A 14,391-nucleotide genomic window follows, 5' to 3' on the forward strand; every position below is an offset into this window, starting at 1 on the left:
TTTTAAAGCGAAAGGCTAAAGTCTTATTGCTTACTGTCACTGTCTCCTTCTCTATACCCAACCTTTGGAATCCCAGCTTACTGATACGTGGAGGTGTGCTCCCTGTGTCTTCAAATCATGGGAAAACTGTAAAAAATTAATAATTCTTGTTTTAATAAATATATGAATGGATATGGTAATAGTTTGTATGAAAAAAATTTAAAAATAAATAGGTATTTTTAATTTACAGAAATCAAATCTTAAAGTAACTTATATTGTTAAGAAAATATAATAATTACAGTTAAAATTAAAATTGCACAAGTTTTACAATATGCTTTTTTAAAACAATTTCCCACAAATCTATACTTCAAAGTTTAAACCCACGAGATGCCTTTCTTGAGTCCAGTAACATTAGTTTGCAGTGATGATACCATCGGCAACGAAGCTAGTAATCTAGCAGCAGTTTTGGTGCCATTCTGTCTTAAAAAGAATTGGAAAAGATTCATGGGTCGATTAATATTCTTGGAGTGAAACGAGTGAGGCTGTGGATTTATAAGTGTGGTAATGGTTGTTTTTTAAAGTGATTTTTATCTATAAATATATTAAAATAATTTATTTTTTAAAATTATTTTTTATATCAGCATGATATGAAAATATATAAAAAATATTAAATAAAAAATATATTTTTTTTAAAACACAATTTAAACTACATTCCCAAATTAAACTACAGGCCTTCGAGTTTCTGAGACAAGGATGTATCCGTTCCTACAAAGTATGAAATATTAAATAAAAAAATTAAATAAAAAATATTTTTAATATTTAATATATAAAAAATATTAAATAAAAAATATTTTTTTTTAAAACACAATTTAAACTACATTCCCAAATTAAACTACAGGCCTTCGAGTTTCTGAGACAAGGATGTATCCGTTCCTACAAGGTATGAGAATCCCCGAAGTCAGCAAACATGATACTTCAGCAAACATTGTCTCGTAATCTTGGATACGATCACCTTGCATCAATTTGGCATTCTACACCTTATTTCCCTGTTGATTTTATTTTTATTTGAACAGAGTGTACTATGGTGTCTAAGAAATTATAAAATTTCACAAACAAATTGTAGTAATATATTTTATAATTCTTTTTTAATAAAAAAAACATCTGACTTTATTAATGATTTAAGTTAAACAAATACATCACTGTTTTTATACCATGATAATACAAAAAAATTAAGATTGGAATGTATTGCCCTACTGATGATAGCATTAATTTGATTTTTTCATTAACTCGTTCAAAAGCTCAATAGAACTCCATGACAAAAAAAAAAATATTGAGATTTCTAAGCACCACCAATCAACCGTGTAGATTAATAAGGGAATGAGTTGCATCATATGGATGAAAGATTTCTTCCTCTGGAATTGTTTTAAACCGTCAAAAAACAAAAGAAATCACCATAGTTTAGTAAAGAAACATCAGAATCTTGTTATATGAATTGTACATTGTAGTAAAATTAAGAGAAACTTCCAATACAATTCAAATCTAAATCTTTATCCTAAAGAATAGAAAAGGAAAAAGAAAAGAGAAAAGAAAGATGAAAAAAACAAGTGCTATGTTTTTTTGTTGCGTTTAAAAAATTATTAAATTAATTTTTTCTAATATTTTTTATGGTTTTAATGTACTAAAATTAAAAATTCATATATCTTTTTTAAAAATTACTTAAAAAAAAAAAACATTACAGCACGATACAATTAAAGCAAATAAAGCCAGTGCCCTGATTGTTTTGCTAATCTAATCTACCAATCTGGGCAGCCTTATCTTCTCTTTTGGGGTTTGCTTTCTAATATATTTTAATGTCTTAATTAATACTGCACATTAACCTTAGAATGAAGTATCAACAACCTTTGCTGCTTTAAGGCGTCCAATTAAAGAGTCACAGAACAATTAATTGCGAGGCCAGGTGGGATCCTATCATGAAGTTTTGAAATGGAAAAACACTCCAAAGTGCCTCAAAGAGGATGCTGCTTGTCTTTATCTGGCTCTCTCCCTTTCTTCTATCTACCTCTCCTTCGACTTCTCTTCTGCCAACAGTTGACTCCAGAGAGGAAATTGATGTCTTTTTTTGGTATTCGGAGAAGAAATATCTAAATTCGTCAATTGTCACGCACCGATCTTTCTTCACTTTTTAGTTTTTACGACTGATACAGTGTTCTTGAAAAATGTTCTGTAAATGTATTGTACTATTCAATTAGCTTAGCTGGGATTATGATAATGGTGATGATTTAAAGTATTTTTTATTTAGAAATATATTAAAATAATTTTTTTATTTTTAATATCAGTATTTAAAGCAATATAAAAACATAGAAAATTATTTTAAATAAATAAAAATTAAAAAAACACAACTTACACCAAATTCTCCGTAATATACAGGCTCCACATGGACATAATATTTGAGGAATTTCAAAGAAAACCATCTTTACCCCTCTCCAAAAATTAGAACCGTTGCTGAGAGCATAACCTGTGAGCTATATAATCCAACATTCTGCCATTTGCAGCAGCGTTGCCTTCACCAGTTGTCACATCTAAACCGACCTCGGATTCCAACTAACCATTGACAAAATGTCCTCCGAAGATGACAAGTCTGACCTTTAAAATATAAGAGACGTCTGGACAGACCAGGGGGCCCGAGCCCTTGACCTTTAAAGACATGTCCTGCGTTTACTGATCAAGCAGCTGTTTTTTTTTCTCACTTGGATCAAATAAATGGAGATTAAAATAAAATATTAGACAACAGACAAGATGCTTGATGACACCATCCATTTCAGTGCGAAAACACGGCCAGAACCCATACCAACAACACACAGAGTGACTCCATATACTATGAATTTATTTAACCCGTTAGAGCGTGTCAAGAGTACATAAAAAATTATTACCAAATTCAATTTGTAAAGCCAAGAGACAACATCGATGATGAGATGAACAACTGGAAAACTAATAGTATGAAGAACTATACACATCCTCGCCCAACCACCCACCATCGACCATGTAAGAATCTATGCTCTTCTTTCTCTATTCACAACAAAAACAAATGACCCCAGCTAAATCATAATAGCATAAATGCACTAAGATTAAGATGACAACATCCATCACACGACAATGCCACCGTTGCATATTTCTTAAATGGAAATGACTTCGGCATGACTTGACCGACTACGGTGGTGTCGTTTCCCGTGGTGGCGCCGGCCTCCGCCAAAAGTAACAGGATCGTAAGATTTGAGTCGGTCTGCTTCTTTGGCATTGATCACACACTCTGATGGGGGAGCCCTGTACCGAACCCGGTCATAGCAATAAGAGTATGTCATAAACTTGGCCCTAAAGCTCTCCATCTTAATTCTCTGCACTGGTGTGACACCGGTGGGGATCGCCTGAGAACTCTCTGTATTATCGCATCTTGGAAACTGCTCCACAGGATCGACAGCACACCCGTGCAGAACAAGGTCGGAAAATTCAGCGACATAAGGGGCGTATTTGTAATTCACTCTATATTTGCCTCCATTAGTAGCCCAATCAGACCCATCCCATATCGTTGCATACAGAGACATTGGCTTGGAAGGGAAATCTCCTCCCATAGATTCTGTTCTCTTAACCTCTCTAATTGGAATGCTGTCCACGTAAAATCTAAATATAAAAGAAATAGACACGGAATTAGAATGGTAGTCGATGCACCAAAAAGGATCAATCCTTCCTAAAACAAAATCAGCACAGCTTGTTCATATGCAAAATAGAAAACCAATACCTTCTAATTGGTAAATGTGAAAGATTGAGGAAACAAGTATATAAAATTGTGAATATCTGACAAGATGGGGATGCTTTTTCGGTCTTTCCCTGAGAATTACAGGGTCGCGTACAGCTCCATCACATCAATGTTTAAATAGATTCTTATCTCAAATTTAATCTAACTTTTCTCGGTAACCAAACAAATAGTTTTACCAAACTTTAGCCATGCCAAAGCTGGCAGACTGGTTTTGTTAAAACAGGCGCATGTCCCTAAAAGGTAAAAGAACAGAGAACTTTCTGTGCTAGGCACCTAAAAGAAGGAACTTTGTCTCTACCTACAGAGAATGCATCCATCCTACCCCCCAAAACAGTAAATTACATACCGTATATACCATGAGGTCATTATTGATTAAAAGGTAAAGTACACCCTTTAAAAAGCTCTAATTGCAAGAAAAATAATACATGTAAAACCACACAGGTAAACAAAACAAGAAGAAGAAAAAAGATGGGAAAGCGGGTTTGTTGCTTACATGATCTGAGAATTAGTCCAGAGAATGCTATACTGATGGAAATCATCAGAGGGATCGAACCAGAGGCTGTATCTCTCTTCTCTGCCGGCACTAGTGCTGCCATTGCCATAAATGTTTGTCTGGATCCTCCAATCTTTGCCTCTTATGTTACCCAAGAACTCGAAGTCAATTTCATCATGGTTCTTCTCGAATATGTCACCATTCGACATCTGTTAATTAGAAAAGAAACAGACATGATATAAGAAAAGTTTTTTTCTAATTTTTCTTTGATCAAAATTTTGAAATTTATCAGCGAAAATTAGCATGATAATGATATTATTTATTTTCGTTGCTAGATTTTACAGAAAAGATAACATTTTGTGGAGATAAATGGCGAGCATGAGGGTAGATTGGATTTTTTTCAGTTTCTTAAAATAGAGCTTAGACATGAACCATAAAATCAGTGGACAACTAACAAACCCATGAGAATGAGTTTGTTGTAGTCTGATCAGACTCTTTCAAGGTTAGCATGACAGAGAAAACAGTTGGCATGAAAGCACAAGACTTGAAAGATAAATCAAATACTCCCCGTGAAAAGAAAGAAAAAACACCAATTTAGGTCTGATAAATGATGAACTGAATCCAAATATTAAACCTCCATTATTGATTTAAAAACACATTAAAATTCTTAATATGCACTGTTACTCACATAAAAAGCAACCACAACTCCAGCAGTATAATCTGCTGGCAACTTGATAGAAGCACTGAAGTATCCATGTAGGTATAAGTCCTGAGAAACAAACCCGGACCCTGCATATACACAACCCAAAGAAACTCTCAAACGAATGCCAACGCAACACACACATATAAGGATATGAAAAACCAGAATCATAGACCCAAAACAGAGATTATGAAAATATAAGAACCTGTCCTCTCATCTAGAGATAAATGGACTCTCTTTCCATCTCTGTACATGACCAGATTATCATCCCCAAAAAGTTGGGTGTATCCTTCATCAAAGGATATAATAGGCAATGAAGTTCTTTGAATTTGAGACCCAGAAACAAAAGGCGCAAGAGAAGAGCAAATTAAGAGAAAACAAGGACCAAGATAAGAGCACGCCATCTTTTCTTTTGTGTGTTAATGGTGTGTTTTCTTTTGAAAAAAATCAAACAGAGGAAGAAAGTTCCTCGCTTGACTATAATGAAAGCACGGTGTCTATTAGCTGTGTGTGTGAATGAATGAATTTATATATATATATATATATATATATAGTAAGAGAGAAAGTAGAGTGCTGAGGAAGGAGAGAACGGTGTGTGGAAGAATATGAATATCACTGCCTCTAGAGCTATGGGGAGGGAGGGAGAGGGAGAGGGAGAGGGAGCAAAAGGCTAATGAGAGCACCGAGAGAAAAGGGAGGTCATTTTACAGTGGAGGGAGAGGTGTGGGCTGTTCTTGTGTAGAAAGGTTTTGTGTTTTTTTGGAATGTACCGTCCCCCAACCTACTATCTTTTTTCATTTGTATTACATTTATTATTATTATCATCATTATGTACAGTGTATCTGTATACAGAATTGGAAATTAGAAATACTGAATTTGGATTTGGATGCAGTTTTTACTTTTCTTTACTTTTTTCATGAACAGCCACGCTACATTAAAAATAAAATTATTGGCATGGAGAATTCCCATATACATGTCACTATTCATTATAATTAATACTGCAATTATTCTTTTGCTCTTCTAAAAAAAATAATGATTTTTCCCCCATATAAATTGGAGACAATTCGGTATTTTTACCTTTTATAACTACATTGTAAAGATCATGTAATCTTTAAAGGTATTTTTTAAAAAATATTGATCAGGATAATTTAATTATTTTATATTTTTAAAGCATAATATAAAAACTATATTGCTCTTGGAAGAAAATTCTTGAGACTTTCATTCATAGATTATTTTTTTCAAACTAGTTTTAGTGATTAACAAGTTAATTGCGGATGGTATGGTTTTTTTATTAATATAAATATTGCTTTCAGGATAAAAATAATTGGTATGTGTGTTGTTAGCATAAATGAGTGGGCAATATATGAAGCTTTATCTCACATCTAAACACTGTCTTTTCACGATGGTATTGTATGCGTCTCGTTATCATCTCTCCAATGGCATAGCATAATAGTTGGGCTTTGATTAAATTTTTTTTTCCTTTTCTTTCTCTTTTTTGTATTCATCTTGTCAAATTTCACTTGTTTTTTTTTTTTTTATCAAACTCAGTTTTTTTTTATTATTATTTTTTATTATTTTTTATTGGTTTTTTCTTCAATTTAATTTTTCATCATTTTGTTTTATTTAATTTTTATATTAAATTTGATATTTATTTTTTTATTGTTGTTTGTTTTTTTATCATTTTCCTTGTTGAATTTTGTTTTCAATTTCATCAATCAATATTTTATTTTAATTTGTCTATCATCAAATCTAGTCCTTAATTTTTTCTATTTCTATTCCTTTTGCTTTAGGTAATTTTTTTATTACAGTTTTTTTTTTTTTTTGAATTCCATCCCTCCATGTTTTATTGATTTGTAATTTTTTTTGTTATTTTTTTATTATTTACCTTACATGATGTTAATCCATGCTCATGACTGGTCACGAGTTTTAAAGGTTAACATGGATTAACTTTAATTTTTTTGTGTTTCATTTTAAAATTATTTTTTTTTAATTTTATCCTTTAATATTTGATTTATTAGGAATTGATCTTCATGTTTTTTTATCACTTTCACTTTTATAAAATTATTTTAATCTCACTTTCAACTTTTTTTATTTTGTTAATTTATTTATTGTAATTGTATTTTTTTTATCAATACTATTTAAATTTGTCGAGACTTTAAAGGGGAATTTTTTTTTTTGAAGAATGAAAATAATATAATTTCCTTTTTGACTACAATGTAATCCTCTTGACTGTTTTTTTTTTTTGTTAATTGTGTATGTTCTATAATCTTAGCTCACACTAAAACATTTTCCTTCTCAAAATGCTTGTCTGATTTGATAACAATAAGATCCTCGCAGTTGTTACATGTTCATTTTTTTAACCTTCTTTCTTCCTGTATTTTTGTTTTCAATGTAGATTTCAAAGAATGACATTCCAATCATGTATAAAACCAGGGAGCAGAGTATAGGAAACAAATTTAAAAAATCAATGTAGTTAGTTCTTGTTTTGTAATCCGACATGCATCATGGTAATGATTCCTCGTGATATCTTTTTATATTAGTCAAATATTGTTTTAAGAAACCACTTTATTTTTTAATTCAATCAATGTTATGTTAACCAAAGACTCCAAGAACTCAAAAAAGAAAATATTATAAAATTACGGGTTTCATTCGCAGCCATTATGTTTTCCTGCCTGTGTCATTATTAGGTAAGCCAGAAGATCCACGGAAATGGAAACCACCTTCCACCGCATGATAAGGGATTTAATGATACATTACGGTGTTTAGAAATGCGATTAAATCGTGTTTTATAAAAATATATAAAAAAAATTGTTTAAAATTATTTATTTTAATATATTGTTATTAAAATAAAAATTTTAAAAAACATTATTTAAATATATATATTTTTTAAAAAATATATATATCAACAATTACCGCACTAACAAATAACCCGTAAATGTTTACACATAAAAACAGCAATCCTAATTTAAATTATTGCGCCTAGAATGATTCTGGGCTCCTTATCCCTTCTGCAAGACTTTCAAATAAAACAATATTTGATAGATTTATAAGGCACAGTATGTGAAAAAGGATACATCATCAGGGCAAGAATGATCGTCATCAAGGCTTTTGAGGGCAAAAGGAGGCTTGGCCCTTTAATAATTTCTTGTTCTTTTTAATGGATAGAATAAAATAAAAATAGCCAATGCATTTAAAAACAAAATATAAATAAATAAAAGCTAAACGGGACAGCGTTTTTTTGTTGCACTCTACGTCACGCGCCGCCCCATTTTTTCAGGTTTATTAAGTTTACATTGTTCCTGAAATACCCTCAACAATCCAACAAAATCTACTGATTTGCCCCCATTGCGGGTCTCGTTTGTTTGCATTCTGATAAAGATACCGTTGATCAAGGCAGGGAAAAAGTTCGCTGCCATCTATTCAACGAGAATCGCGTGCGACAGCGTCTATATTTCGGCGCTTAGGTAGTTGTCACGGACATGACACGTGTCACACTTTAAGCGCCGAATCCACAATCAACTCTCCAGATTCACAGTATTTGTCACGGGGAGTGTATACGGTGCACCCTCTGCTGTTTCATTGCCTTTAAATTCTTCAAATGAACAATGGCTCCTCTAGACAATTAGCTTCCGTCCAGGGGGGCTGTCATTCAATCAAATATTCTTGGTTTAAATACTTGGTTAATTAAGACCGTGTTTCGTACCGTGCTTTAAAAAAATTGAATTTTTTTTTATATTTTTAAATAATTTTCAAATTTTAAAAAAATATTATTTCAAGATATTTTAAAATAAAAAAATATTTTAGAAAATAACTGATACTATAATTACGCACACTATCTTAGAAGGAAATTTTCTCCTAATTATATTTATCTTGTACATAAACAGCACTGGTTGGCTGTGTTTCTTTAAAGCGTTTTCGTTTCCTCGCGGCTACTATTTATTTATTTTGTTTACTGGCATTCATTTCATTTGTTTTTTTTTTTCAGAGAAGATTATACACGTGGGCAGAAGCTTTTTTAAAATCGAAGCTGACTAGTTAGCGAGCTGTGCTTTTGAGACGGATATTGGCACGACCACCTATTATTGGTTGCCTCCAAATATTTTCCCAGTTTCAAGTTATCGTTGTCTCGAAAAAATTACCGGTATTGAGTTGATGTGATGCTTGTCTCGAAACTAGATTTTTTTTTTTTAATGACATCATAAAAATGTTTTTACAGTAAATTATATTTTATCAGTAGTTTTAGTTTTTTAAAATTATCAAGTTAATAGGGTAATATTGAGATAATTTATATACAATTTAATTTGAATTTCAAGTTAGAAGTTAGATTGAAAAGTTTAAAGTTTAATCCATTAAAATGAGTTTAAAAACACTGTAAAAACAAATTCTTGGGCAGGACATTAATTTTTTATATGTAAAAAAATCTTGATCCTGGAAATTATCTAGCTTATATTGCCATTACGGAAGGGATTGGTTGAGCTCCCTTGATGGCAGCATTTTTCGTTTTTTCCAAATTTGTATTCTATGTCTATAGGCTCGATTTTTGGTTCTGAATTCCTATTTTTCAGCATTAATTTCTTAGTTACAGTGTAGTAGGCGTTTTATTCTTAAACTGACATGACGTACCCCTACTTGTGCACTGTCCTAGCCGTTGGTATGCGGGACCCCCTTAAACAGCCTGCGCTTATTTTTCCTTCCGTCTTAAATATTAGAGCCACAATTCCGCAACTGAAGGCCCTGAATGATCAGGTCTCCTCCGCGACGTTAACGCCGTTAATCAAGGGTTCGGTCCTGTTAAAGTGAATAAAAAGCGATTCAATTTCGGTGGACTCGGTCGCCTCCGTCCGTCGAGAACGGCGTCATCAATTTTCCACTGCCTCCATAGTAGGTTAATTCGTGGACCCTGCCATCACGCGTAAAAAAACTGTTCACTGAAGACTATATCGTAAATTTGAAAAACAGGAACAGATAAAAACACATGGTAATATAATATGACAAGCACTTTAATTCATTAATTTAATTACATAAAACTATTATTTTTTATTCAAAGTTATAATTTAAATTCGATTTTAAAAAATATTTTGCTTATAAAATTCTTCATTTTCTTATTAATATCTTCAAATTCAACAGAAAATCAAGTATTTTTTTCTATATCATTCAAGTAATAAAATAATATTTAGAGATGTCAAAACAAAATTAGGTAATTTAAAATAAGAACATAAATGATGTGAAAAAACAGGTTATGCTTGCGGGTATTAAATAGCCGAGGAGCCGGGATTTGCTAGCCTGGCCCATGCTTGGGTTTGTTTTTAAAATAATATTTTTTTTATTCATAAAATTAAACACTAATTCAATGCAATGATATTTTTGTGTGATAGCAATGAAGGCTTAAAAATAAATAAAAATAGATTATTAGATAAAACATCAACCAACACATTATTAAATAATAAATTTTTAAAAAAATAATTGATGAAAAAAAAACTAAAATTGACGTCAAGTTTTTTAAAGAAAGGGGTTGTTATGTTTTCTTTGTTTTAATTTTTTTTCCTTTTATTTTAAATCTCTTGAAAATAATAAAATTGAATTCTTTTTTATAAAATCAAGTACTAATAAGATGTCAGAATATTTTTTTAAATTGCAATAACCACTTGAAATAAATCAAAAACAAATATCAATCTCAAATTCTAAATATCAACATAATATTAAAATATATTTTTTTTAAGAAAAAAATAACGATTGAGGTAAAAAAAGAAAAGGAAAGGAAAAACACTTTGCGAGTATAGGCTACATCAGATGACTGACCCTATTTGTGTTTTTCAAATTCAATTTTTAATTGAGGGATTAATAACATCAAAACACTACAATTTTAGTAAGGAAAGTGATTTATTTCCCCACATTTTTTATTTATCATTCTAAAATAGTCCGGGAAATAACAATTTGAATATACAGCTATTTAGAATAGTGGTTGTTTCATAATTTATATCTCATTTAAAATATATAAAAATTAAATAAAAACTGTATGAAAATTCAATGCTTGATAAATAAAATTCAAAATCTAATAGCCAGAAAAAGAAAAAGATAAAGTAACTTAACACAATAAAAAAAGAAAGGGAAAAAGAAAAAGAAATGACGGGTTAAACACATCATAACTTTGTTTTTAAAATCACTAGAAAAATTTTGATAAGATAACTATAATCATACATTCAATGGCTACCAAACAAGGTCATAATTGGTTAATGATTTTGTTTATTGTTAATTTAGAGTTAATTATAACCTCATGTAATAGTTTTACAGGGTATAGTTATAAACATCTCATCAAAATTTTCTATAAAAATACTAAATATGTAAAAAACAAATGATGTGCCCGATAACCTATCAATTATTTTTTTCATTTTTCTTTTTATTATTCTCTCATGTCACCTTATTTTTTTCCCTTTATCTTTATTAAGTATTGAATCTTGAATTATTATTTTTTACCATATAATTTTTATAAAATTTTGATTTGATTTATTTTGAGATTAACTAATTTGAAAAACATATATTTTAAAATACAAATAAATAATTATTATTGAAAAAAAAATCATGTACAAAACACGATATAAACTATAACCGTGTTATTTTCTAAACACCTTTTCATCCCTTGTCATTCTCCCGAAATACATACCGTGTTACTTTTGAAAAAAGTTCACATTTTCTTATACCTTGTTTTTTTTTTCTGGGAAAATGTGCACCTCCCTTGGAAAGGACTCAACGGCATTGTCTCCTCCTAATCCCGCTGGGTGGGTCCATGTTAGATAAACAGACAAAGGCTGTGCTAAAATACGCAAACAGGGGATCTCCATTAGATCATGGATCCCTAGGAGCACCGAGGGTGATGCTGATGCTAGATACACACCATGCACGCACGTGAGTCACAACATGAATCCGTACCAGAAGTGAATATCCCTAGCTAGCGAGAATAATCCGAGTCTGCCAATCTCAGCCATTGATCTTGCAGCTATAGGCAAATCAACATTCCAAGTGGGATTTCTCCGGCACTGCCTTGCTAATTGTGTTAATCGCAGGGGATAATTAACAAAGATTGAGGTGTGATTACGTTATTATCCAACGGGCGAGGGGCGCGGTGGCAGATAATCGTCCTTCGTCCATGATGGGCAATCCGCAATCATGTCAGATTTTGACTATGTGGGTTTAGAGAAGACCAGACAGAATAAGCTAGTTGCAGTTCTAGTTGGGACACGTAGGCATAGTTAATGGCAGTTAAATGGTTTAGAGAAGACCAAACAGAATGAACTAGTTGCAGTTCTAGTTGGGACATGTAAGCATAGTTAATGGCAGTTAAATGGTCAAGGAAGGACGGAGGGACTGGTTGGTAAAATACTGATGGGAAGATTCAAGCCACATTAATTGTCCACACTTGTAAAATTCAACTTTGACACGATAGTCCACCTGCCTTTTTCACAATCTAGCACCCCGTTTGATCATATGGTTATTAATTATTATCAGCACTCTTTTAAGTATTTTTGTAAATTTCCTCACCATTATTGTTTCAATAAAAAAAGGATAAAAAATCATAGTAAATCAAGCTTGAAAAATAATTAATTCGAGATAAAACTTTGCATGGTAAAAATTAATTAATTTGAGATTTTAGTGTTATCGTGATTATTTTTTAAATAATTTTTTGAGTCAAAATATATGTCAATGATATTTTTTTATTTTTTTAATTTTTTTTTTTAACATTAGCAAATCAAAATAATTTAAAAACACTAAAAACATATTAATTTAAAATTAATAAAAAAAAAAAAATTTACCTTCTTTTTTTAAATATTTTTATAACTTAAAAACAAACCCGAATCCCTCCCAAGCCAGAGAATTTTGCCCACGTTGGAATTGTACGCGAAGCCTCAGCTTTGATAGTTGTGCTGCTAGCTGGTTGTTGGAAAACTCACCAATAAATTGCTTAAGCTACACAGAGCCAAACACGCGATTACTCTTGCTGATAGAGTGATAGTGCACGTTGAGGAGATTGGGGAATATATTATAGTTACAGTCATCCAAATTCAAATTATTACGAAAGTTTACTAAAAAATAAATTTTCAACGATTTCTTAATTAAAAAAACCGACTCCAATATATTTTTTTAAACCAAACAAGATAGTATTATTGGTATTGAATATATATATATATATATGATATTATGGTGCATGAAGTTTTTTATTTGAAAAAATATAAAATATTTTTAAATTTTTTTTCATATTAGCACATTAAAACCATTAAAAAACATTAATTTAATTTTTTTAAACAAAACACACTTTTAAAACATAATCAAACTCAATTTACTTTTTAGAAAGTATTACTTGTGTTGGTAAAATTAATCAAGTAACAAGGGCAGTTTGGTCGCATCAAGATATTATATAGTGGGGAAGGGGGACAAGAGTTTCGGTTCTTTGCCTCCGCGGAGATAAAATAAAAAATACTTTGCTTTTTTTAGCATCTCTTTCTCTGGGAATGGGAGGATGTTTGCCTGTCTTTCTAAGCAATCTCTCTTCTTCCTTATCTAAAGTGAACTTTAACTTGACAGGACGTGGGGTCCATCAGCGATTCTTGACACGTGTCGAAACGGGTAAGGGTCCTCGTCTGCCAGCTTTTTTTTTTCTTGCGTGCTGACTTGGTCCAGATATGCATTGCCGTGTCATCGACTCTATTTAGGTTTATCCGGTTCCCATTGCCGGCCGGCGGCCCGTCCCCACCCCTCAATTTGTCTGTATTTGTTCTTCCTGTCACCCTTCATTTATGCATTCATATCCTCGAGAGAAAACCAGTATGTATATAAAGGAAGCCATGCATCTTATGAACTCTTAAACAATTTCATAAAATTTACCTATCGTTTTTATTATTTGAAGGAATACATCCATGAAATTAAACTATGTTTTAATGAATAATCCTAACATGATGTGACATAAAAAAATATAGACGGGAATAAAATATATGAACTGTACGTTTTTTATTTTAACTTGAACTGGCCCTGGCAAAATAAGGTGTCATCAGCACAAAAAAAACTTAATTACTGATTCTTGATTTATTAATTTAATGAACATCATTTTAATCTCTCCATGCTTAATTAATATATAAGATTTTTCGAATTAATAAAAAAGGAGCCATGCTTTAATGATTGTTAGGATTTTTTTTTAAAAAAAAACAAATGAATTTGTGTTTGTATATACGTAGCAATAAGAGTAATAAACTATATTACATGGAAGGCTGTGAGATAATTTCATGTGCTCTTGGTCCGATGTGCGATCATTCGAATTTTAAAATTAGGCTGGGCTAGCTTAGGGCGAGCATAAATGCTTCAATTATTGTTTTAATTTCTTGTTTTTTTTTGTACGTAAAAGGGAGTAAATGATAAGAT

The 14,391-nt window shown here is 31.3% G+C and overlaps 1 protein-coding gene across 1 annotated transcript; it reads right to left on the minus strand.

Annotated features, from left to right (window-relative positions):
• Positions 1-2,842: 2,842 nt before the first annotated feature.
• Positions 2,843-5,731, minus strand: LOC118046470 (probable xyloglucan endotransglucosylase/hydrolase protein 28). Its single transcript, XM_035055382.2, has 4 exons — positions 5,189-5,731; positions 4,972-5,072; positions 4,284-4,492; positions 2,843-3,654 (listed from the first exon to the last, which is right to left on the minus strand). Exons 1-4 carry the CDS (start codon positions 5,385-5,387, stop codon positions 3,153-3,155), a joined length of 1,011 nt encoding a protein of 336 aa, XP_034911273.1. The 5' UTR covers positions 5,388-5,731; the 3' UTR covers positions 2,843-3,152.
• Between the last annotated feature and the right edge of the window lie 8,660 nt (positions 5,732-14,391).

This window comes from Populus alba, chromosome 10 (genome assembly GCF_005239225.2).
Source record: "Populus alba chromosome 10, ASM523922v2, whole genome shotgun sequence".
NCBI classification, from domain to species: domain Eukaryota; kingdom Viridiplantae; phylum Streptophyta; class Magnoliopsida; order Malpighiales; family Salicaceae; genus Populus; species Populus alba.